The sequence below is a fragment of the Rattus norvegicus genome, chromosome 4, assembly GCF_036323735.1.
Source record: "Rattus norvegicus strain BN/NHsdMcwi chromosome 4, GRCr8, whole genome shotgun sequence".
Taxonomy (NCBI): domain Eukaryota; kingdom Metazoa; phylum Chordata; class Mammalia; order Rodentia; family Muridae; genus Rattus; species Rattus norvegicus.
Genome location: NC_086022.1, coordinates 114,871,942 through 114,896,900, shown reverse-complemented (window position 1 = coordinate 114,896,900; position 24,959 = coordinate 114,871,942). Strand labels below are relative to the sequence as shown.

Here is a 24,959-nt window from a genome sequence, read left to right as displayed (position 1 = left end):
AAGAATAGACTTTCTTTGGTAGGACTCTCTAACATTCCTACATGAAAACTAAGTAGAATGAACATAATTTTTAGCATCTAAAAGACAGTGGAAAAATGTCTATATTACCTGGAGTCACTCTTCAGCACCATCTATCTCTTCTAAGTAGAGGAATATGCAGCTCTCTCAGACATTCAATCTCCATAGCTAAGCACTGGAAAGGACCAGAAATGTGAGCCACATAGGCAAATTTGCCCTGACCAGGAGATATCTTGATGGCAGTATAGGCAGTGTAGGCTGAATGGCTTCTAGAATGATCTTTATTTTTTTTTACAGAATAAATAATACAATGTTAGATTTTTCAAGCCCTCCAATGAAATATCACCGTTTTCTTTTAAAGGACCTCATTTTCTTTGAAAACTTAGTCTGTCCATTATATAATATCAGGGCCTAAATTTTGCATTTAAAAATTTCTCCAGGATTATTCAAGTGAAGTTGCTTTCTGGTGTTTTCTTGTTTACCTGTTCTAAGCTTCAACACATTTGCAAAACTCAATGCAAGCTTACTCTGTCACATGCAAATGAAATGCAAATTAAAAAGCTCATTGGAAAATTTCATGTGTAGAAGCTCTATAATATTTTCACAATGCTGTCTGTTTCCATAACAGTTCACCTCACTGTTTATGTTTGACTTTAGGCAATGGTTGGCCAAGTATAATAATTTTAAATAACAGGAGGAAAATCTCTATTTGTTATGGTTTTTGTTGTAAGACATAGAAATAAACTAATCAAAGCCAACATTGATCAAGATTTTTTATATGAAAATCAGTTGTAATAAGTGGTATGCCAGATGGCATCACATAGAGAAGAGAGTATCAATGTTTGAAAAAAATCCTCCCACTTTGGAAAGTTACCCATCCCTACCAAAAAAAATCATTTTAATTTGGGAAGATGAGCTTCAAATTTATTGGTCAAATTTTAAAACCAAAGTCACAACAGGGAAGAATTATGTTTAACTTTTAAACCCATGGCAAACTCTTTTTGTATTCATGGTGAAGAAAATACATATCATTTGAATAATAAATATTAACAGAAAGGTAGAAGAGTTTGGTAATAATGACACTTTTCAATGTGAAAATGAAAGCTGTCTTGGCTGAATTTTCCTGTAATATGACAATTGGCATTTTCTCACTTAAAGCAGAGGCAACTTCAATTGTATTTTAGAATGGTATTCAAATAGAGTGATGTTGAAAAGGAAATCCATGTTTGATACTCTAATTTGCTTTTTGTAGTTATCTCAAACTTTGATATATTGGTTTTAATTTAAAAGCTGATTTACAGTTAGTTTCTGAGTTTAGGATTAGTTCTTAAAGATGTCTATTGAAATTGCTGTCTATTACCACACCGTAACATGTAAAAGTTGCCTTACTAAATACCATAAACATCATAGCTTCATGTTGGTTTAAGAATAAAACTATTCCAACTGAACCCCAGACTCCTTCAGGAAAGTATCCATTGGGTGGACTGGAGAATTGCTGGCGTGTTACATCAGCTCCCTGATGACAAAAGAGAGAGTGGTGTGACTGTATGTTAGGTTCCTTTGGGTGACTTTATTTTACATTTTTGGGCATATGAACGTGTATCTGTATATGAGTAGGTAAGTATATCTGGATACAGGAGCTTATGGAGAATGTGTTGGATTGCCCTGTAGCTAGAATTACAGAAGACTGTGAGTAGCCAGATGTGTGTTCTGGAAGTAAAACCCTGTCCTCTGCAGAAGCAGCAAGCATTCTTAACTAATGAACCATCTTTCTAGTCCTCATTATTTCCTTTGAAAGATGATTTTAAAAAATGACTGGATTTGTTTTTTTTTTGTGTGATTACTAATGGCTCTGTCTTTCCTCTAAGATCACATATTCTGTAATTCTCCCATTGGTACATTTTTCTCATGTTGCATATTTTTAGAGTAAGGATACCTCTAAATAAATTTTAAACATATATTTCATATATATTTTCTGGACTTATTAATGTTTACCTACCTGACCATGGGACACAGAAAAAACAATACAAACAATGACAATACAACAACAACAAAACCCAAAATTCCAACCTACCAACCAATCAAACAAAACCCTAGTATATTCCTACATTATTACTCTGATATCAAGTAGAAACATTCCACGCACATGAAGATGAGCTATGGTATACCAACCGCAAAATAATATATTTTATTTTTCAACATTTTTTCTTTTATTGATAAAAATTACACAAAAGCTATGTGATAATTAAATTTAAAAGCAATATTACACATCATTTTGAATTTAGAAATTCATCCCATGACAGTGCCATCCACAGGAATCATGGCCATTGTTCACAGAGCCGCTCTCTTCATTGAGGGTAGTACGCAGGTTCGTCCCCATCCATGTGTTCACAGGTCGGGCTATCATGGTTGATACAGATGAGGGAAGAAACCAGAGCTCCTAATATTGTCTATAATGTGTATTGAGTGAATATACACTTCGATGTATTTAACTCATTCCAGTAGTTTATTGAACGTTGTAGTCAACTTTCTTTACTTTAGGTCAATGCAAAAAACAAATCTTCTTTTGGTACCATGTAGGTACTGATATTGAGAAGTAGAAAGTCACTCAACCAGGAAATTAAGAAAAATAAAACAAATAAAAGGGTAAAACCAGATTTTAAAGGAAAAATAAAATGAAAACATAGGGGAAAAGGTCTGTGAGTGTTATGCACACCTTACAAGAAAAATTGTGTTGTTTCCCCAAAATTCCCACCCTCCCCACTGTGGTTCTCCAGCCCAGGAACCATGCATTGTAGAAAAATCAAATATACAAACAAACCTATAGATAGCTAGGGTGAAATCTATTTTTATAAGAACTTAACACTCTTGACTATTTACATCCGGGAGTGCTTGTATTTGTTTTGTGTTTTAAAGCAAAGAAGTTCTGTGTCCTCCCGGGTCGATGGCAGGTTCATCAGCTGCCCAACTTCATAAGCAGTTTGGGGTTTGCTTCTCACTAGTCCTTAAACTTCTGTACAGGATCATTGAACTCTTGAGCCGGACACCTCATCTCCTCTGTGGTGGAGGCCTCCCTTTCCCTGTGAGCTCTTCATCAAGAAGTTAGCTTTGCTGTTAGTTTGTTATTCTCTCCAGGTAAATGGCAGGTGCAGCCGACCTGGCTATGGTGGCGATGAAGCTGTGGTCTCTCCCAAGCTCCAAACTGGGGCTGTCGTCCTGCTCTATGGACACAGCTTCATATGCCTTGTTGATGTGAAGGGGCTGGTGGGCTTGGCAGTACCCAATCACTGGTTGATCATAGCTGTAATACGGCAAGGGCTTCACATGGTGGGGCATCTGTACATGAGAAACAGAAAAAAGCAAATGTTTAGTAATTAGCTTTAAAAGTATTAGCTTTTAAATTAGTTTTAAAATAGTATATTTTGTTTTCCCTGATGCTCAAGTCATCTGTTTCTTGAAAATACCAATTTAACAAAAATAATTATTGTTACTTTTTGGATATCATAATTCATACATACTTTGTGCACAGATTCATATATAATGTATATTTAATGTTTTGATTTTTTATTTTACTCTTAGTTGACAGATCAAAAAGAGGTTAGAATAACCTAAATGTCTATGAACATGGACAACATATATCATATATATGTAGAAACTTCTGTGCTTACCCTATTATACTATTAAAAGTAATTCACAGCCTACATGAATGCACATGCTACAAAAATGAGGAAGACCTGTTACAGTATGGCATGATAAGTCAAGTCAAAAGTAAGGGGCAAAAGAATGTATATGTAACAATCAAATGTTTATACTGATGTGTGCAATTCTTTGTATATGCCTCATATGTCTACTATATATTATGTGTTTGAATACATGATTATAAGCATGTGTATATAATATACATGATATATATGTACATGATATATATTTTTTCATTGCATTTTATGTTTTTATATGTAGTTTATTTGTATATGCCAGTCTTTTTCTTTATTTTTAATTGACCACTTTTTTCACAGATAATTTCAAACATGCATATAATGTGTTCTGTTTACTTCTACTTCCCACATCCTTACTCTGGAGCAGACTCATGACTTTTATTTTTTGTCTTGTGACCTATTTAGTTTAACCAGAGCCATCTATGTAGGCACTGGATTGGATCTATTTGGTATAGCTTAATAGGGTCACTAGTGGGTACACAACGGAAGAAAATTTGTCTCTGTCTACATGAATCAGTAGCATGTAGTTCAGAAGTGAGATGTGGGACTCCCCCAATTCCTACCTGATGATGGACCCATTCTTCTATAGACTCAGGGTAGGTAACCATAGCTGCTCTGAGTCCATGTTTTCAATGTCTGTGTCTTTACTAGAAGAAGGCTTTTCACAGCCTTTCTCTTTATCTTATGACTGTTACAGTATTCCTTGCCCTTCTTTTGCAGAGTACCTGGGCCTTTGAAATGATCATACAATTGCCTTGTTGAGAGTTGAGTACTCAGCCATTCCTTAATCTCAAGCCTCTCTGCATTTATTACTATTTACTAGAAAGAGAGGATTACCTGACTAAGGCTAAGAGTAACATTTTTTATGGGTATAAATATAAGTATTTACCAAGACAGCTTGAATTTATATCAGTTTAGTTCAACAGCTTTATTCGGTACCCCATAGGTATTACGATCTCCCTTACCTTGCATTTTTGACCAAGTTATAGTACCACAAATTGATTCTCTCCTTTGGAATCTGTTCCTAATACAAAATGTATAGATTATATGCATGCTTTACCTTTCATCTGTACTTCTCATTTCATTTAATTCTAACCTCCATTTTGGGTCATATATCTTTTATGTAAAATAAAAATATCGCAGATAACTTCCAGCAATATGTTCCTTAAAATATTACAAACATTTGAACAGGTACAGCTTTCTGTTTGAAATATGAATGGTATTTTTTGTTTTCAAGTGGACAAGACAAGTTAAGTCCCTATTGACTATCACTGCAACAAATCTGGGTGAGCCTATAGCAATTATGTTAATAGGAAAATCTGCAAATACTGTAGTCACCTTAATTTTCTTTATTGTTTTTCATTAGACCCTATATATTTGGTAAAGAAGCACATTTCACAAAGTTAGAACAAGGAAATTGCAATTGAATATTCTTTTTTATCTTGTGCTTGCACATCTGTCTGAACCTGCCACACCAATCTGATGGTGTTGATTCCTTGTTGAGATGACAAACCTCCAATTGCTCTGCTGCTTGTGGGTGATGATTCAAGAGATTTTACCCTCATGTCTCATCTCCACCTCTGTTTTACCTTTGTGGTTTCTTACTTCTGCAAAGTCACTTTCTGTTACTCAATACCTGTCACTCTCTGACAGACTGCCAATGCTCCTTGATGGGAAAGAAGGCTTAGAAGGGGAAGGATTGTTTTTCCGTTGTGAGCTTTCTCTCTGTATAGGTAGTAGACATCCTTGACCTATATCCTTTTGAGTGAATAGTTCATTCCCATAGTATTTCCCTTATACTTCTGTAATGGTGCATAGAACATGTTCAGGGTTCTCTAGAAGAACAAGACTTATAGTGAATCTCTCTGTCTCTCTCTATCTCTCTGTCTCTCTCTGTATTTCTCTCTGTCTCTCTGTCTCTCTGTCTCTCTGTCTCTGTCTCTGTCTCTGTCTCTGTCTCTCTCTCGTTCTCTCTGTCTCTCTCAAGGGGATTCATTAGAATGGCCTCTAGGCTCTGGTCCAGCTGTAGCTTTTTCTACCAATGCAAATTTCAAGGATCCTGTAGTTGTTCAATTCACAAGGTTAGAGATGTCTCAACTGGTCTTCAGTATATGCTGAAATGCAAAGCAATGGGCTCTAACATTCCTCCACCAGTGAAGGAATGGATTTAGCAGCAAGATTCAGGGTAAGCATATCCTGCTTATTTAGCTAGCTAGCTCTGTTGTTTTACTCATGACACAGTTGTCATGTGGTGTTTTTGATTGGAATAAAACCTTACATCTTGCGGGGAAACCCTTAAGATACAGATATTCTAAAAGGAAGTGAAATATTCCATTCTGAAGGGAAGCTCCGTAAGCAAAGAAAGTAAACAGCTAAAGTAGCTTCAGGGCATCCCTCAAACTGACCAGATTCTCAAGGCTCTCTACTTCAGTAGGACATCTGATTACATCCCCAAACAAGACAAGCTGACTAGAATACTCTGATCAAAGACTAGCTTACTGAAAGAGACAGAGTATAACACTCTTAACTACTCTGTCATATATACAGTCCTATTTTTATTTCTTATCCATTCAAATATTTCTCCATAAGCCAGCAAACTGTCTAGACATGAACTACTCATTGTCATTTCTGTTTTGGGAAATGAACTCCCTGTGGGATTTTGTAGTTGTGTCAGATGGTAGAGGACTGATGATGTCTTGGGTCAGCACAACTCTGACAAAGCAGAGAAATAGAAGCAGTTACTTTGTTCAGGGAATTGAGCAGGGAGACATATTTGTGGAAAGACCTTCCTAAGAATATTATGATCTTCTTTCTTTCATTCTTCTTTCTGTTATTAATATGTGGAAGACATGACATACCATAAATAAAATCACCAAATTACTTCCAAATAAATAAACATTCACTGGGCACAGAATATTTATTCTGTACCTTCCTTCCTTTTTTTTCTTTTTTCTAATATTTATTTATTTATTTATTTATTATTTATTTATTTATTTATTTATTTATTTAGATTATTTTATTTTTTTGCCTACTACAACAGAGTTATGGAGGACAGAGAACAACTTACAGAAGTTAACTCTTGTCTTCTTCCGTAAGAGTCCCTGTATATAAAACCCAGGTCGTCAAGCTAGTCCGCAAGTGCCTCTTCCTGCTGAGCCATCTTGCCAACCTTCCCCCAATGCTTTCACTTAAAGTAATGATTCTTTTTCTTTTCCCAAATTAGCCAGATCTGTGTGATCAAAAGCCCACATGAAGCACTGGCTGTAGCTCTACTGATGCCTTCTATCCTTAGGATCTTTCCCCTAGTCATTATAAGGGGGAGACACTGGACTCAAAAAGCATGCATAAGCTTTGTGTGAGAGGAAATTATAGGGTCATGAGCTCTCTGTACAAATAGGTTCATCTAAAGAGGAAAACTAGCAGCTCATATGTCAACATTGTTCAATTTCTCATATTTGTTTAAAGCTCTTATGTTTAAAATATAATCTAAGAGAACAATTTCACAGCTAAAATATCATCATATTCAACTTCATGTTGACCCAAATATCAAGAGAGCCTTATTAACCACAGACCTCTAGATGTATATGTCATATCATCTCTGAACTCAGGAAATTTGTTTTGTTACAGCAGTTAGACTATGTTTTACTACAGTAAGCAGGGGCTCATGGCGTTTTCGCCACTGTGTTTGAAACAAATTCCTCTGAGATTAAAAAAAAAAGAACCACTGTAACATTTTTTTCTTCCAGAATAAGCAATGGCAAAATGAATAAATAATCAAAAGCTGAATGAATTGGGCAGCTTTGAAAGGATAACAACAACATTCGCTCATTTGCTCTTGGAGTCTATTCTGTGGGGCACCATGTAATCAATTGAATTTGCAGTTTTGGAGCAGCAAAGAGGAGTAGGTCCTGTGCTTTATAGTAATAATGCACAGCACATTAACCACCTGGATCCCTGTGTGGATTGTTGTTTCCAGTAGTCAAAACAAAGTGTCCTTTAGTTCCCTTTAATGTAGTTTTGGTATTTTTGTAAATGTGTTTTTAGTACTTTATAAAAGGGTCCCCATGCTCTATTCGTGCTCTCCTGGGCTCCACTTTGAAACTCAGCAGAACAACCCTATTTAAAGATGTTCTCATTAGCATGCCTGGCTACCCATTGGCTGCACTGAAAGTGCTACTTTATTTAAAGACAATTGCATGGTGCACAGAATAGCAAGAATCTGAGAAATGCATCATGCTCTTTGACAGATCTGATTTCTCCAGATTATATGTACAGTTGAATATTAGTCACATGTAAACTTCCTTAGTATTTTATAAGTACATGTGAGGTGGGTTAGAGTGGAACGAAGCATTCCTATGATTAATTATAGGTCACTTTGATTCTTCTGATTTCTGGCTAATCCTCTAAAAATAGAGCAGCCCTGGTGTCTCATTGCCCTCAGGTAACACTGAATATCCTTTCTGATCTTTAAGAAATCCACTGAGAACAACTATTCCAGATCATTTAAGCTCAGCACTGTCCTATGTTTTGGAAGCATATCTTGCCCCTTTTGGTCTTCCAGTTGCCATTCAGAAAGATGCAGGACACAGGCTGGAACTGTGTAGTTTCTAACCAAGGCTCCCAGTCCTATCCTGTGTATTAGGAGGCTATCAAACATCACTGTGTCTTCTGGTTTTCAGAAAGGGAAAGAAAAGAAAAGAAAAGAAAAAAGAAATCATTTCTTCTTTGCCCATAATATATCATTATGGAAAATATTTATTTAAAAAAGAATGAGATCAGTCTTTGAATTGTGAGGGTCTGCTGTATTAGTAACTCAATGACAGAAGTTTGGGAAAGGGAATACTTTATGTGTTGGGAGGAAAGGGTAAATTACAGAGGGTTGTGTTGAGCTTCAAAACCTGAATATTGACTCTTATTCTAAAACTTTATGTCAGTAATAATTGTATTTAAAATGAGAAATGAATGTGTCTTTGCAGTAAGTGTGAGGGCAATGAAAATGGATCCTTGATAAATTTGGTCAGAGACTTTAGAATTTTAACATGGGAATCCAATACTGTTTCCTCCTTTTCTCAAAGCTTTAAACATTAGTTATAAGTAGTTGAAGTGTCTGATTGTTCTTAAATTACTATAGTCTATCATTAGTCTTATTTATTAACTTTTCATGGCCATTGTTCAGATTTCAGTATGAATTCTTTCCACTGAAGTCATAAAAAGTTGATTTTCAATTTCCTGAATGACATTTGGATTCTAATTTTCAAAATTAAAGGGTGGTGTTGGACTGTTCAGACCATTTAAAAAGTATCATCGTATAAATCCAAAGAAGAATTCAATACAGCTGAACTGCTTAATGAAGATGGACATTGCACTTATTGGAAGAGAAATTGATTTAAAATGAATGGCAATAGCTAAGTGAATGTATAACTTTGACTTTAATCTTTTCACCAGGATAGTATGTGCCAAGAATCAAATATGTATGTGTAAACAAGCTCAGGAAGTTGGTATTATATTTCAGGACTATTAATTAAAGATAAAAGAACCTTAACCCATTAAAGTTAGTTGGGTAGAAGGGAAACTTAGTTGCCCCTTCAGCCTATGGGTTGCAGAGATGGGAAAAATACACACATCTCAAGGTCAAGAATCAAACAACATGGGGGATCCTGCTTGAAACAAGGTGGGCAATGAAGACTGACCCCTGAGCTTGTTCTTCAACGTCCATACTTGTGCTATATGGAGATATATCCATGAATGCTTTAATGCTCATACATAGATGTGCACGCATACATACATACACACACACGCGCGCACACACTTTTAAGAAGTACCTTATAGTAGAAAAGAATTTCAAGAACTCAGGAGCTCAGGAGAGAATGAAAACATTAGAACAATGGCATGAATTATTAAGAAATAGTGAAGCCAGAAACACAAAAAGTTAGTTCATGAAAGTTTTCCATCTCAAACAATGCCTGGTGAAGATTTTATGCTTTCCCTATTTTGTTTGGAAAGTTAAATAATGAATGTGACATAGCCATCTATTCAGTTTGTCAGATCATCAATTACATTTTGTGATGTTTGTTTCAAAAAGGCTCCAAATAAAACAAAGGAGGTAATGGTGAAAGTGCTTCCATTTTTTCAGTGGGCTAAAAGAATGCCATCATGTAAGATCCACCATCCTTAGAAGTCAGCAAGATGGTTTCTTGACTAAAAACCTTTGATATTGAGTCTGACAGACTTACATGTATCCCTGAGAGTCACATGTGTTGAAGGACAGAATCAGTTCATCCAAGTTGTCATCTGACCTTCACATATTACATGTTTGCAAGTGCCAATGAACGCTATCAATTTGTCCTTTATTCTTGCTTTTTCTTATTCAAGGGTTGGAAAACATATGACCTGTGTACTCACTGTTGTCTGAATTTTCCTTTTCAAGTTAGTTGCATGATGTTAGAATAGAATGACCACTTGTGAATTTAGTGCTTCCTTACAAGAATGTGGTGCTCCAAGATGTCCCAGAACTTAAGTTAATGGAGAGAAAAAGAGGTTGAAGATAGGGTTCACTCCAGTAACTGGGGTATGTGTTACATTAGCAATGCTTTCAGCAGTCATAAAGGTTTTAGAATAATAGGCTGGATTCATTAACTGGCATTATTTTTAGATGCTTCTTTTCCAAAGATCTGGTCACTGATGTGGAAAGAATAATGTATCCCCAATGGTAGATTGTAATCAAATATACTTTTTCAGTATATTTGACTTCAGTACTGAAGTATTAGAGTGACAAATAAATATGATGATACTTTAAACCAGGAATGTTTCATTCTTGTAGGAAAAAAGTAAGGTTTCTCAGAACTGCAATGACATGAAGATGTTTGTCCTCAAACAGAAGACTATGATCATTATGTGATGTCCATTTCCTTCTTGCAAAAATTCAAACCCCATAGAAGTAACCAAACAGAGATGAGATTTATCAACAAATACAAAAGATCCAGTTTAATGGATTTTGGTTTGAGTTGAAGAAATGGCCAAGTCATATAGCACTTTCCTCAAAGTTATGAGGACATGAGTTTAATTCCATAAATTGAGCATGGAGTCCCACATTTGAATTCCCAGAACTGGGAAGGCTGAGACAAGAGGATCTCTGAGGACAGTCTAGCCAAAATTCATAGTCAGTGATGACCATGGATACCTGAAGATGACCTCTAGCTTTTACATGTGTGCGCACACACACACACACACACACACACACACACACACACACACACACAGAGAGAGAGAGAGAGAGAGAGAGAGAGAGAGAGAGAGAGAGAGAGAATTGAATGAGAGAATGAGCTTGCTCTAGTATCTATTGAACTTAGGTGATATTTTATTTGGATTTATGTTAAATAATTTATATTACCCTAAACTCATTTTCTTGACTAACTAGAAGGTAGCATTTTCCCTTTGGAGATAGAGCAGATGAGTCTCCAGTGTCTCCTCTCTAAATGTGCAGTGGGTATTCAGTTAAAGAGAAAAATTCTTCTACAAATGTACAATTGAAATGTAACTCATAAGGGAGGTGGTTTTGTAAAACAGAATTTTGAACCCCAGGGTAGAACTTATGAACCAACTAACAGATGCAGTAGCAAAGCCCCAGAAGGATTCAGACATACTGACAATAAAATGACTGCTTTGATTCCAGAACCATTAAAAGAAATTTTTAGGAGCCTGGCTGTTTCTAATAAGAGAAATGTTGAGATGCAAGTTTAATTATGAAAATAGAATATGCTCATTTAGAAAATGCAATTATGTTTTATTCTGATTGACTATATTTTAGATCAGCAAAACAGAATGGTACATAAATAATGTTGGTTTTATATTTTAAATGAAATATGTACAGGTCTAAGGTAATGGCTGGATCTGTGCCATAAAGTATATACTATTAAGGTGTAATTATATAAAAGTGAATTTACTCACATAACTCACTTATTTATGTGTTCATTCATTCACTCCCATGACAGATACTTATCACCGGCTTTGGTGAACTCTTTCACGGCTCGGTGAGAGTTTGGTCTTTCAACTTACACAGAATCTATTGTTAACTACGGACCTAACTTTTGACTGTGAAATAGAGTGGATAACTAATGTTCCTCATAAAACATTACTTAGTGGCATGGTTAGCTTTAACTCTCAGCTGGGCAGAGCCTAGAATTCTTAGAGAAGAAAGCCTCAATGGAGGAATATCCATTAGATCCGAGGAGACTATGAGCATGTCGGTGGGATTGTCTTGGTAATTAATTGATGTGGGAATGGTGAGATCACTCTAAATAGCACTGTGTCCTAGGATAGTGGCCCTGAGTGGTAAAGGAAAGCTGACTGAGCATGAGTCCAAGTATAGAAAATGAGCCACCAAGCCTTATTCCCTGGTTTCTACTTCACGTTCCTACTTAGGTTTTTCTGTTTTTCTTCTGTTGACTATAACCTGGAAGCATAATATAAAGAAAGCTTTTCTTCTCCTAAATTGCTTTTGGTTCGTGTTTTATTAGACAAACGGGTTGCTAGAATACTTATGAACATAGAATTTTGAGTTTCATTTAAAGTTCATGAGTTACATTATAATATAATCATTTTAAAGTATAAATGATTTAGCATGTTTGGGCATTTTTTTTTCATAACCTAGGCATCTAGTTCTGGATCTGTAAAGAAGAATAAACGAGGCTGACTCGTTCAAGAAGATTATTAAGAACTGCATGAGTGAGATAAGTCTAGTCCTCCCTGCCTTTCACTGAGAATGAATATTGAGAGTCAAGAGCAGAGAGAAAAGAGTTCCCAGCATGTGAGCCCCGTGCATTTCCAAGTGAAGATCCAGGTCTGGCCCAGAATAAAGCTCACAGTGGCTCCCACATAAAGAGCTGGACTCACACAACCTTGGTACTTGGAATTCAGACAGAAAGCTTCAGGTGAGAGCTTAAAAGTCACCCCTGAGGTCATTCTGGATCAAACAGGCTATAGCAGGAACAAAGCTGACTGACCTTTGAGTGGATGGCTTAAGGGATGCTCTTAATGCCAGGAGCCCGCTCCTGTGCTAGGACAGCTCTGAACACAGAGGAGAGAGCTCTGGTGATTATGGGAAAGAGGTCATTGGGTCCAGAGGTCATTGAATCATAAACATTTACACCACCAAGGCTTCTTGTGCAGAAGTTAAAAATATGCCCCTTTTCTATATCAAAACTCGTGCCTCTCCTAAGCTTAGGTCTTGGTATTCATCATTCTTTTTTCTTTTCTTTCTTTCTTTTTTTTTGAAAGAGCATGCTGTCTTTTTCTACTACATTTTCATTTTCTTTCTTCCTATCCCCAATGGTCTTATGCTAATCCTTTGATCCTCTGTTAAAATGTCATGTTTCTGGAGAGGTTCTCTCTAACCACCTTATCTAAAATGGCATTCCATTCAGATTTGCATATATAAGCTACCCTGTCTTTAAAAACCTTGTTTGTTTTTTGTATAGCATGTTTTTGAAATGTTAAATATTCTTAATCAGGCTCATTATGACTGATTAGTGTCTGGCCAACTTGAGTACCTTAACTTGGTCCTATTGGTGTTCTTATCATTGATGGTATTTTAGTACTGCTATCCTTCCAGATACCATGTACTTGGTGATGCACTTAGTTGGTGAAGGTCGGAATAATTCAGTTGGGTAAACTTAATAACTGCCATTGTATACATGTTTTCTAAATAGCTATTTGTAGGTGAATTCACTTTACATTGGTGGCAAATTGTCTGTAAATGTTCAGTCTGCTAAAGAACTTCTTTAGCTAAACATTTCTGTAATCTACTTCTTTTATTTTTAAAAGTAATTTAATTTATTGAGATGGTAGTCATGGTCCACTCTGCTTGGCATTATGAGGGAGAAAAGATATTTCTGCTACCTTTTGATTTTTGTCTTTTCCTGTCATTCTTTCATGCCTCTTTATCTCCTCCCTATTTTGGCAATTTAAGCAAAAGTTTAGCCTGTATCCTAGGCCTAAATATCTTTGAAACTCTGTTTAGTTTTTAGTCAGTACATTGCCCAGTTCATCAAGAACAAAGAGCTTGCATGAAATATTGATTAAGCCTATTTCTAAGATTTAATTAAATGTTTGGCATAAAAATCACTGAAACCTTAGTTTTTTTCAAGCGCCTATAACTTGACATGACAATACAAGTCAATTTCACAAAGAACTCATGGTGTACAGTCAATTGATTCTTGAAAATTATACTTAAGAAATATATAAGAACAGGGTTATTATATAGTCATGTTATAAAGTAATGGAAAGTCCTTTTGAAAAATAAGTGATATCGTTTATGTAAAGATTTACTTTTGAAATGCTGGCAGTAGGAATTGTCAGCCTATCTTTCTAAAGAAGGAGACAGCAGGGGAATAGAAATGTGGTTGTTGTACATGTAGAACCCCTGAGGATGAGAACTGCTTAAATTCCCCACAACAAACACGCATTTCAAAACATAGCATTAAAAGCCTAGTTTGGCTGACACCACTCAAAATGGATCTACAAGGGAATGGACAAAGTAGATGTTGTTTTAGAATGAATATTGTCCTTCCATTATGCGAGTTCAGAGCCTGTAAATGTAAAAGACATACATACACTTGATAGTTTCTTTTGGAAGATTTAAATACTATTTATCTCTCATCTTTTTTTTTTCCCGGAGCTGGGGACCGAACCCAGGGCCTTGCGCTCGCTAGGCAAGCGCTCTACCGCTGAGCTAAATCCCCAACCCCTAAATACTATTTATAAAGGTATAAAAATTCTCTCTTCTGGGGAAATATTTCCAACTTCTATGGCTGAGAGTGATGTTTACCATTTATTACAGAGCATACTCTTGGAAGCACTCATGATTATAAGTTCATAATTTTAAATAAAATATACTTTCTGTATTATCTTCTCACAGCCAAAGTATGGCTTTAGTTTTTAACATTTTTTCATATTATTATATTTTCTTTAGTGCCATGGATTGGACAACTGTATTACTCAGCTAATCTCCATTGCATCATATCTCTATCTTTATCTAATCTTTATCTCTATGTATCTAATCTATATCTATACTCACATCTATATCATCTATATCTACTATCTATCTACCTATATATCTATACATACATGCCCTCCCCTCACTCTCCCCGCCACAAAAAAAGCTATAACTCCAACTAGCTTTAAGATAGAATCTTCCTTCTTTGACCTCCTTGGTTGCTGGTGTTACATAGATTCTGCACGAAGTTCTGTTTTTTTTTTTTTAATTTTTCTATTAGATATATTTTTTTACTTACATTTCAAATGTTATTCCCTTTCCCTGTTTCCTGTCCATAAGCCTGAATTCGCACCTCCTCCCCAATATGGATGTTCCCTTCATCTATCTCCCTTAGTGCCCCCCAACCTGACATTCCTCTGTACTAAAGGTCCAACATTGGCAGGACCAAGGGCTTCCCCTTCCACTGGTGCCCCCGAAAGGCTATTCTTTGCTACATACACAGTTGGTGCCCTGGGTCAGTCCATGTGTAGTCTTTTGGTAGTGGTTTAGTCCCTGGAAGCTCTGGTTGGTTAGCATTGTTGTTCTTATAGGGTTGCAAGCCCCTTCAGCTCTTTTAATCCTTCGTCTAATTCCCCTAAACAGGGTCCTGCTCTCAGTTCAGTGATTTGCTGCTAGCATTGACCTCTGTATTGGACATTTTCTGGATGTGTCTCTCAGGAGAGATCTATATCTGGTCCCTTTCAGCATGCATTTTTTTAGCTCTATCCATCTTATCTAGTTTTGGTGGCTCTCTATATATGGGCCACATGTGGGGCAGGCGCTGAATGGCCATTCCTTCAGTCTATGCTCTAAACTTTCCATGTCTCCTCCTATGGATATTTTTCCCCTTTCAAGAAGGAGTGGGAGCATCCTCACTTTGGTTATCCTTCTTCTTGAGCTTCCTGTGGTCTGTGGATTGCATCTTGAGTAATTTGAGCTTTTGGGCTTTATACTTATATTTAGAAAATATATTCTTTGTAATGACAATGACAGATTCTCTGCAAATATTCTACTAGCAGGATAAAAACAAAGATCTCCCTGTCATTTCAAAACTTTTGCTAAAAACATGACTCATCTTGCCTGCCATATTTTAGTATCTAACTTCAAGGAGAGTAATCACATACTCTGTTTGTGTGTTGTAGAATATGGAAGGGAGCAAAACTACTGACATTACATGAATGTGACACATGTAAGGTTTCTCTTGATGTGTCTATCACTCCACTAAGCCTGTGTGAAAGGGAGTTTGGATAATGATAGGAATTGAATTATCGAGTGACTTTTACTTTTTAAAGACTTATTTATATATAGATAAGTATTTACTTTGTATATCTGAGCACCAAATACATATAGTGCCTACGAAAGGAAGAAGATGGCATCAAATTCCCTGCAACTGGAGCTACAAATGGTTATGAGTTGTCATGTGGGTGCCGTAGACTGAATCAGATCATCTGCAAAGTCAGCATCTCAATCAATAGCCACAGAGTCCATAAATTGTGAGTTCTAATATCAGACCACAGGGATGGGATGAGTTTCACTAATATGACCATCAGAAGGATTATTATGCTACTTGGTTTAGTAATTCTTCATGGTTACTCTTCTTTATTTAGACTACATCTACTCTGAGAAACACAAAGAAAGATGGAACTAGTGCTAAGGCAATTTTCTTATTGCCAATCAGATATATTCTGAGAAGTGACATTAATTACTTCAGAAGATAAAGTCAATTTTTTCTTCCTTACACACTCTGGTTATCTATTTTTTTATAATTTTTATTTTACTTTTTGTTCTTATGTGAACACATTCTTTTTTTTTCTGTTGAAAATTCGCAATTGTTAGAGCATAATTTAAACATTGAAATTCAACTGCTCTTTTTGAGGAATTACTTGTTTTCCTGCACCAAATCTGCAAATCTGGTTGCTCACAATGACCTATAACTCCAGCTCAAGGAGTCCATTACTCTCTATTGGTTGCCATGGACCACTGTACTCATAGTAAATGTACCCCCACCCCATGCGCACATGTACACAGAATTAAAAGAGCACACAAACAAAACTCACTAACACTGCAAGTTTGCTAAGCTGCCACAGCAGCATCTTCCGCCACATTCATCTCCCAGTTCAGTCATTTTGCAAAGGAGTTTGACTGACATGTTTAACCTCAGGCCTCATCCCAACCCCACTGAATATAAATAAATCACTATTTGTATTCCAGTTTGTGGAGCATGTCATTATACAGCAGTTCTTTGAGAGTAAACATCTACCTGGAGGACAATGGTATTTACATGTGAGGACAGAGCTCTGTGTGTCTACACTGTCCAGATCAGAATTGCATTCAGTCTAAAAGGAGAGACAGCATCAGTGCCTGCAGAAACGGCATTTCCTATGAGCGGCATCAGGGTCCACTGTGAACCTGTGAGAAATAATTATCTGATCCCATCTCAGACCCACTGAATAAAATTTCTGGCTTTGAGGCTTAGTTATCTATGTTTGAACAGGCTCTGTGTGAGTCCCAACTGGTGTAACTGCAGAGTGGGGTAGACAGGAGGACCCAGTGAAGTTACCCAATGTGCAGAAAACACATTCCCACAAGGTGGTTAGATGAAAGATAGACTCTTCTCTCCATTAGAATACTGTGCTAGGACTAGGGTGTCTTTATTTTGTTAAACTTCATATTTTCTTGTTTTTTAAAAGTCACAGAAAATCCTAATTCTTTATAAGAACCTGTTTGCCAGTGATATAGTAAAGTTTGAGGATAGCCCAGTGATCCTGGGAAGCCCTTCCTGGGATACATTGTCTACTGTTCTTGGAAAGACAATACCCCCAAAACTCCCTGCTTTGGGTGACTTGTCATCAGGTACTATTTTCTTTTCTTTTGGGGGGGCTTAAATGGGTATTAGGTCCATGTAAAGTTTCAACTGTACCATAAAGGAAAGATCCATCACTTACTTTCTCATATGTGTCTATGATAGTGCATCTATATGATGAAAATTATGGGATCTATGATCAGCACACACAGATTGTCCACATCAACCCATATATATATATGGGTAAGTATCTCACACCATTGCAGTCATTGTGGACCAGGTTGTAACTCCTTCTAGACTTATAAATAGGAAGCTCCAAAACAAATCTAGAAACCAAGCTACATACATACTTGCTTGAGCCAGCTTTGAGTGTGTCTATTAGTAAATAGACTTTTGCTTTTCTGCCTATTGCTCAATTTATCACTCAAGAACACTAAGCACCTTTACATTACATCATAGAAAAAATGGACTATATCTGTTAGCACCAATTGGAGTGATGCTGCTATGAAGTTCTATCTCTAAGGCCTGCATTTATCATATTGCTTATCACTTTTCAATAACCGGGACCACTGGAGAATAGGTATATATTGATATTAGGTAAACATCTAAGTGACCTCAGACATCTAGGACTATAATCTGGAACTCATTTGATAGATACTTGAAGTCGGGCTTCAATTTTTGAAAAATAATATTTGAAGTTGAAAAAGTTGATTTCCCACTTTAGAGGTCAATTTTTAAATGAAAAAGTAAATTAAGATCATTTTATTAAAAACAAGCAGTATTCAGAATATCGTCTTTTGTATATAAAGTACTAGCAGAAGAAATCTACCGACAAAGTCATGGAAGGTCTTTTACCCCCAGTAGTACAATCAAAACATGTGACATTACATAAATTATGTCTCCATTTTCATGCATTTAAATTTCTAATTGTTTCGCAGTCCCTCAGAGAGCTTTTCTAGGTCAACTAAGAACTCACACTGCGCTGTATGCTTCCAGAGTCCAAGTCAGTCTTGACTCTGTAAAGCTCAAATTGCACACTACCACTGATTCCCATTTATACAATAGTTAGAAAGCACTTTGGCTTTTTGTTTGTTTGTTTGTTTTGTTTTGTTTTGTTTTAATGTGAAGGTTTAGTTGTAGAATGTAAACATTGCAGCTGTTAGATGTATGCCAACAATGATATACCTAGACCTTAATATTTATTGTTCCTTCATGGTATTATTTCTTATTCAGATTTTAATTCTAATAATTAAGTTTACAAGCAACATGTTAAAATATCTATGGTGATAATATTATTACCAGAAATTTGGGGGAGTCTCTCCTGCGGTACCAGCTGCTATTGGGAGATTGAGGTTTACTCATATGGTTTTTAGCCTTATTAACAACAGAATTTAAGAATAAATTTTTAAGAAACCTCAAGAACAATTTTATTAGCCTTTCACAGAAAAACTGTAAACACTGGAAGGTACCCAAAGAATGGGATGAAGAAGAGAGAGAAAGCTGCTTGTGAGTATCCGCGTGGTAGAATAAGATGAGGCAGGTTCATGACTGAGGAATAAAAAACCTAAGTTACCAGAGAAAGCACACCTAGGCTCTGGCCAACATTTGAAAGAGAGAGACAGACAAAAAGACACAGAAAAGTAAAGGAACATCAAGGACAGAAACAGGAAGGATTTGAGGTTAGAATCCCTGGACCAGCTCTTTGGAAAGATCTAATATGACAGGAGTCAGACTGAAGACAGGAAACAGTAGCTGACTCAGAAATACTTCGTCTGATTTAGATTCCACCAAAATTACCTTGTTTGTAAGAATGAGCAACAGAGGGAAGTCAGGCAGCACGAGCAGAGGACTCCAGTGTGATCACTTTAAAAGCTTTGCTTCCTCAACAAAACTACACAGTTGCTTGGGAGATCTGAAGCTCAGCCTATCACTTCAAACAGCATTGGCTAGAGAATTCTCCTGAAACATAAGACTGTGTGTGATCTCCTGAATCACTGCCAGTTGCACTGAAAAGTAATTCAGCTTAAGGCTGTTTCCCCATGCACCTGCTGTGGTATCCAGAACAGGGGTGAGTCAGACCTCACACAGGGCATCTTCCTCTTAGCATGTACCCTGATTAATGCCTTCTTTTATCTCTTGCTGTGGGATCCTAAATCCATTTCTCCCTCATCAGGATCTGATTCACTTTCATTTTTTCCTTCTGAGCAGTAAATAATTGGTTGAAAATTTACTCAAATGATTTTTTGGAGAAAAAAAAGTTTTGTCCATAGTTTTACTCATCTTATCAAAAAAAAATAGTTGTCAAATTCATGACATTGGCTATAAGAGAATTCAAATGCTTAAAAGAAAATAAAGAAGGCTGGAGTTTTAGACTGAATGTGTATTCTTTCCTATGTGTTGAGATGGTAACCACCAGTGTAGTATTGAGAGTCCATGAGGGTTAGTTACAGCAGGAGGCACCCAGCAACCTTGTAGAAGAGACTTCAATGAATTCCATTCCATCAAAAGGGATAACTAGGACCCAAGATCATAACATGCACCAGACATCAGTTTTGACTTCGCAGCCTCTGATCTACTAAGAATAATTCAAGTACAAAATATTTTCTCTTACAGCATCAAAATTAGACAGTGTGACGACTGAAGACAGTAGGAAACTTGACAATGTCTAAATGAATATTGGTAGTGTTGTGTGGGGAAAGGAAAGACAAGGATCGTGAACAGAGAATCATGGGTAAAAGAAATATAAAATAGCTATGGACCTGATCAAAATTACCTATTATTTCACTCAGCTGGATTTAAACATATTTACAGTTGATTGTGTCCCCTTGATTTCTTGTTTCCATTGTGAAACTTGCAAATTTAAAATCTTTCTCTGCCTTTGATAAGTACATACATTTTCTCAGAAATCCTACCTACTATATCACAGGCCTACTTTCCTCAAGGATCTGAAAGCGAACAGTGCAAAATGTAATTGCCAAGGGATGACACTTCTCTCAGTCACTGTAGAAGGCCAAGATCCTGAATACTCTGTTTATTTAGCGAATACCAGTGACTTAAACTGTTCTTCCCCCTAAATAGGGATTTCTTGGCTCTGTCCCATCCCTAGTGCAATAGTCTTTAATAAACTCATCTGTGTTGACTTTTCTTTGTCCAGTTCATTTTTTTTCTTTGACCAAATTCACATGATTCAGTTTAAGCTGACTTTTGAGTCATTTAGACATTTCCAGATTGTCCCACTTGGGAAACGAGATTTCATTCCAAAAGTTGAATTGGAATAAAACATGGTAAGTACAACCAAAGTAGATTCAAAGCAAAGAAACAATAAAAACCATAAAAGTTTAAAGTTCCTAAAGATGTGCCTTTTGTAACACACATGAACATACACACCTGCATACCCGAAAAACATTATATAATGTAGTGTATTCAACATATATGTATACATATATGAAGTATTTTGGAAAAATAATGAAATGTCCAACAATACTTTATTTTAATTATGAATAAAGATATGGGCGTTTTAGTCCCTATGTAGTATATTTTGTTTACTAAATATAAAATAGCTCCATATTTCCTGAATTCCATTAATATCAAATTCATCTTTGGTTTAAGATAATTATAGCTCATTTAAAGATAATAAATTTTACAATTATAATCCCATCATATTTTTCAGATAACTTAGGAAACCTTAAATTGTTATTAGAGAGACAATTTAAAGGATGTACAGATGATCCTAAAACAAATTATGGATAAAAAATATTTAAGCTTTCTATTGATTATGGATCGTTAAATGTATCTTTCAAAGTTTTTATCATAAATCACTTTATGCATATACTTGTTTAGTTACATTATATTTTATGTACAAAACTGATCAGAGAATCATCTATTTACAAAAAAATTGGGGAATAATTTATATCCTACCAGCATAAAATAAATAAATTATAGAATCATTTTAAGTTTTAACAAAGGAAAATGATTTTAACCAGCTAGGGCAAAAATCATAAAATAAATTTCCAAAAGAATAATTATATAATAAGAAATTTTAATATAATTTACTAAATTAAAAGGGAATTATAGCCATTTGGTTAATCAGTCATTGAACATATATACTGAAAACAGGCATAAAATACAGCAGATTTATTTCTGCCTATCTTTTTACTTTCCACAGTGATACAATATTTACTTAGCTATATGTCTCCCTGTGTAGGAGATACAAAGTAGACAATAGTTGGCTGAGGACCCATTTTCCACAGTTTAAGACTTGGTGAAGTGAAAGGAAACAGAAAAACAGAGAAGCTATGCTGGGACCCCATGGATCTAGGAGGAAGAGGCAGCAGATACTTTGTGGTGCAAAGCTGTGATATCAAACACAGTGAAGGGCTCAGATTAGAGATGAGGAGTTGTCTGGTAAAAATAAATAGGAGGTGTGCAGACATCGCTCTGAGGAGTGGAAAGGAGACTCACAGAGGGTGTGTGTGCAAACACCTTGTTAATCAGAAATCAAGTACGTAGCCAACTTGATTAAGTAGAAGCCAAATGAATAGACTTCGGAATTTTAACTGCAGTGTTTCATAAGGGTGATTTCACAGTGAGATGAAGAAAATGAACGTGTGAACTCACCTGATGAGACTACTGAAGAAAGGCTTGTTGCAATCTGAGCTGTGTGACTAGGCAGTTAACACAGAGTTTGCATTTTTAAACAGAGTTGCTATGTGAATTTCCTTTCTTTGAAAAGTGGGAAATGTAAACGACTGCTTTGGGAAATTAATTTCAAATACAGTGGACCCTTTGAGTTAAAACAATTCCTCAAGTCATGGGCTATTCTCAGAATTTAATGTTTAGTTCTAACTACAATTTTGACTACAGCTCTACCAAAAAATACAGAGGTATTGTTCATTAATGAATTAAAAATAATGTAGTTTCTTTAGTTCATTATTCCTTTCATAGAAACAAATAATATAGCAATTAACTATTGTATGACTCTATGCAGCCTTTGAAAATTATTATGGGATAGCATAAAATGTTACATATTTGATCAATGAAAAGTTTAGGTCCTATATTACCGTTTTCACACTAAAATAAATAAAGCAGACATAGGATGCTCTCTCTGTCTTTTCTTTTTTTTTTCTTTCTTTCTTTTGTAATAGAAGGACACTTTATTTGAGCTTATGGTTCCAGAGGGTTAGAGCCTGTGATGCCAGCGTGTAGGCAGCAGGGGGCAGCTGTGGGAGCAGCTGAGATCTCTTGGTCTTCAAGTTCTTATTGAGCAATGAGATTACGCTGATATTTAGGCCTTTCTCCACATAACAACCTGAAATGAATAATTAACATGTTTTCAGAGTGAGAAGCTCTGTGATCTTTCATTCATTTAAATTGTGTTTATTATTGGACAGTGCTGGTTTTTGGATGCTGAATGTAATAGTATCTATATATCACACATGGATGGCTTCCTATTATCATGTTAATATCATTATTACACATCTGAAATGATTCATAAAAAATACTGCAATACAACAAGCCAGCCATTTATTTATTTAGGACCATATTTCTGTGTTAAGTTTTGTAAATTCAGTTCCACAAAGTGCAATACTGTTAAAATAGAGAAGTAAATGTACCACACAGAAAAACTGTGTTGGTCCCAGATATCTTGAATACATTAATTATAAAATAAGTTATTATGTACAGAACGAATTCACAGGTAGGCTCATGGAAAACTCAGCAGCAGATTGCTCTCTGAGATATACTACAGTAATTTGGGACTTAAATTTTATTCTATCCCATCCAAGTTCCCTAAAGGCAATGTTCACAGCTCTTTGTTGTAATATAGCTATCTCAACATTCGAATTACTGATAGTTTACATAATAAATTATTTCCATATGTGTCCTCTAAAGACAACTTGCTGCTTAGGCTATCAAAGGAGGAACCCCAATCATGTAATTGAAAATTCTTATCTTGTGTTGACATTGGCATCTGCTCTGAATAATCTGAATGAAACTCAGGGATAAGAACTTCCTGCATGAATAATTAGCAGTTATTTTTAACAACAGACAGATTTTTTCAAATAGTTAGACCCTGATTTTTCTCCTATGGTTAAAATTGTGGAAGAACTTATATAATAAAATGAACTATTAGAAGAATTTGGCGTTTGGAAATGATATGATAGTATACTTAAGTGATCCCTAAAATTCCACTAGTGAACTCCTAAACTTGATATACAATTTCAGCAAAGTGGCTGGGTATAAAATTAACTCAAACGAATCAGTAGTCTTCCTCAACTCAAAGGGTAAACAGACTGAGAAAGAAATTAGGGAAATACTTCAGTGTGACTCTAACCAAACAAATGAAATATCTGTATGACAAGAACTTCAAGTATCTAAAGAAAAGAATTGAAGAAGATCTCAGAAGATGGAAAAATCTCCCATGGTCATGGATTGGCAGGATTAATACAGTAAAAATGGCCACTTTGCCCAAAGCAATCTAGAGATTCAATGTAATTCCATCAAAATTCCAACCCATAGAATTGGGAAAAGCAATTCTCAAATTCATTTGGAATAACAAAAAACCCAGAATAGTGAGAACTATTCTTAAAATAAAAGGACTTCTAGAGGAATCAACATTGCTGACCTCAAGCTGTATTACAGAGCAATCATGATAAAAAAAAAAAAAAAAAACTACATAGTATTGGTACAGAGATAGGCAGGTCGATCAATGGAATAGAATTGAAGACCCAGAAATGAACCCACACATCTGTGGTCACTTGATCTTTGAAGAAGGAGCTAAAATCATCCAGTCCAAAAACATTTTCAACAAATGGTGCTGGTTCAACTGGAGGTCAGCATGTAGAAGAATGCAAATTAATACATTCTTATCTGCTTGTACAAAGCTCAAGTCCAAGTAGATCTTGTACCTCCACATGAAACCGGATACACTGAAACTAAGAGAATAGAAAGTGGGGAAGAGCCTCAAACACAGTGGAAAATATCTTAAATAGAACACCAATGGCGCATGCTCTAAGATCAAGAATCAACAAATGGGATCTCATAAAAGCGAAGGACACTGTCAATAGGACAAACAGCAACCAAGAGATTGGGAAAAGATCTTTACCAATCCTAAATCCACTAGAGGGTTAATATATAATATATACAAAGAACTCAAAAAGTTAGACTCCAGAGAATAAAATAGCTCTATTTTAAAAAATGGAGTGTAGAACTAAGCAAAGAATTCTCAACTGAGGAATATCGAATGACTGAGAAGCACCTAAGGAAATGTTCAACATCCTTAGTCACCAGGGAAATACAAGTCAAAACAAACCTGAGATTCCACCTCATACCAGACAGAATGACTAAGGTCAAAAACTCAGGTGACAGCAGATGCTGGTGAGGATGTGGAGAG

General features: G+C 35.9%; 1 protein-coding gene across 4 annotated transcripts in view; it reads right to left on the bottom strand.

The window, feature by feature from the left end:
• Positions 1–2,204: 2,204 nt before the first annotated feature.
• The window catches only part of Lrrtm4 (leucine rich repeat transmembrane neuronal 4), a 790,914-nt gene continuing 768,159 nt past the window's right edge, over positions 2,205–24,959 (bottom strand). For all 4 annotated transcript variants that reach the window (XM_017592811.3, XM_008763025.4, XM_008763026.4 and 1 more), the window contains one exon: positions 2,205–3,354. In XM_017592811.3, the coding sequence (XP_017448300.1) occupies positions 3,133–3,354 (222 nt within the window). In that variant the 3' untranslated portion in view covers positions 2,205–3,132. The remainder of the gene's footprint in view (positions 3,355–24,959) is intronic.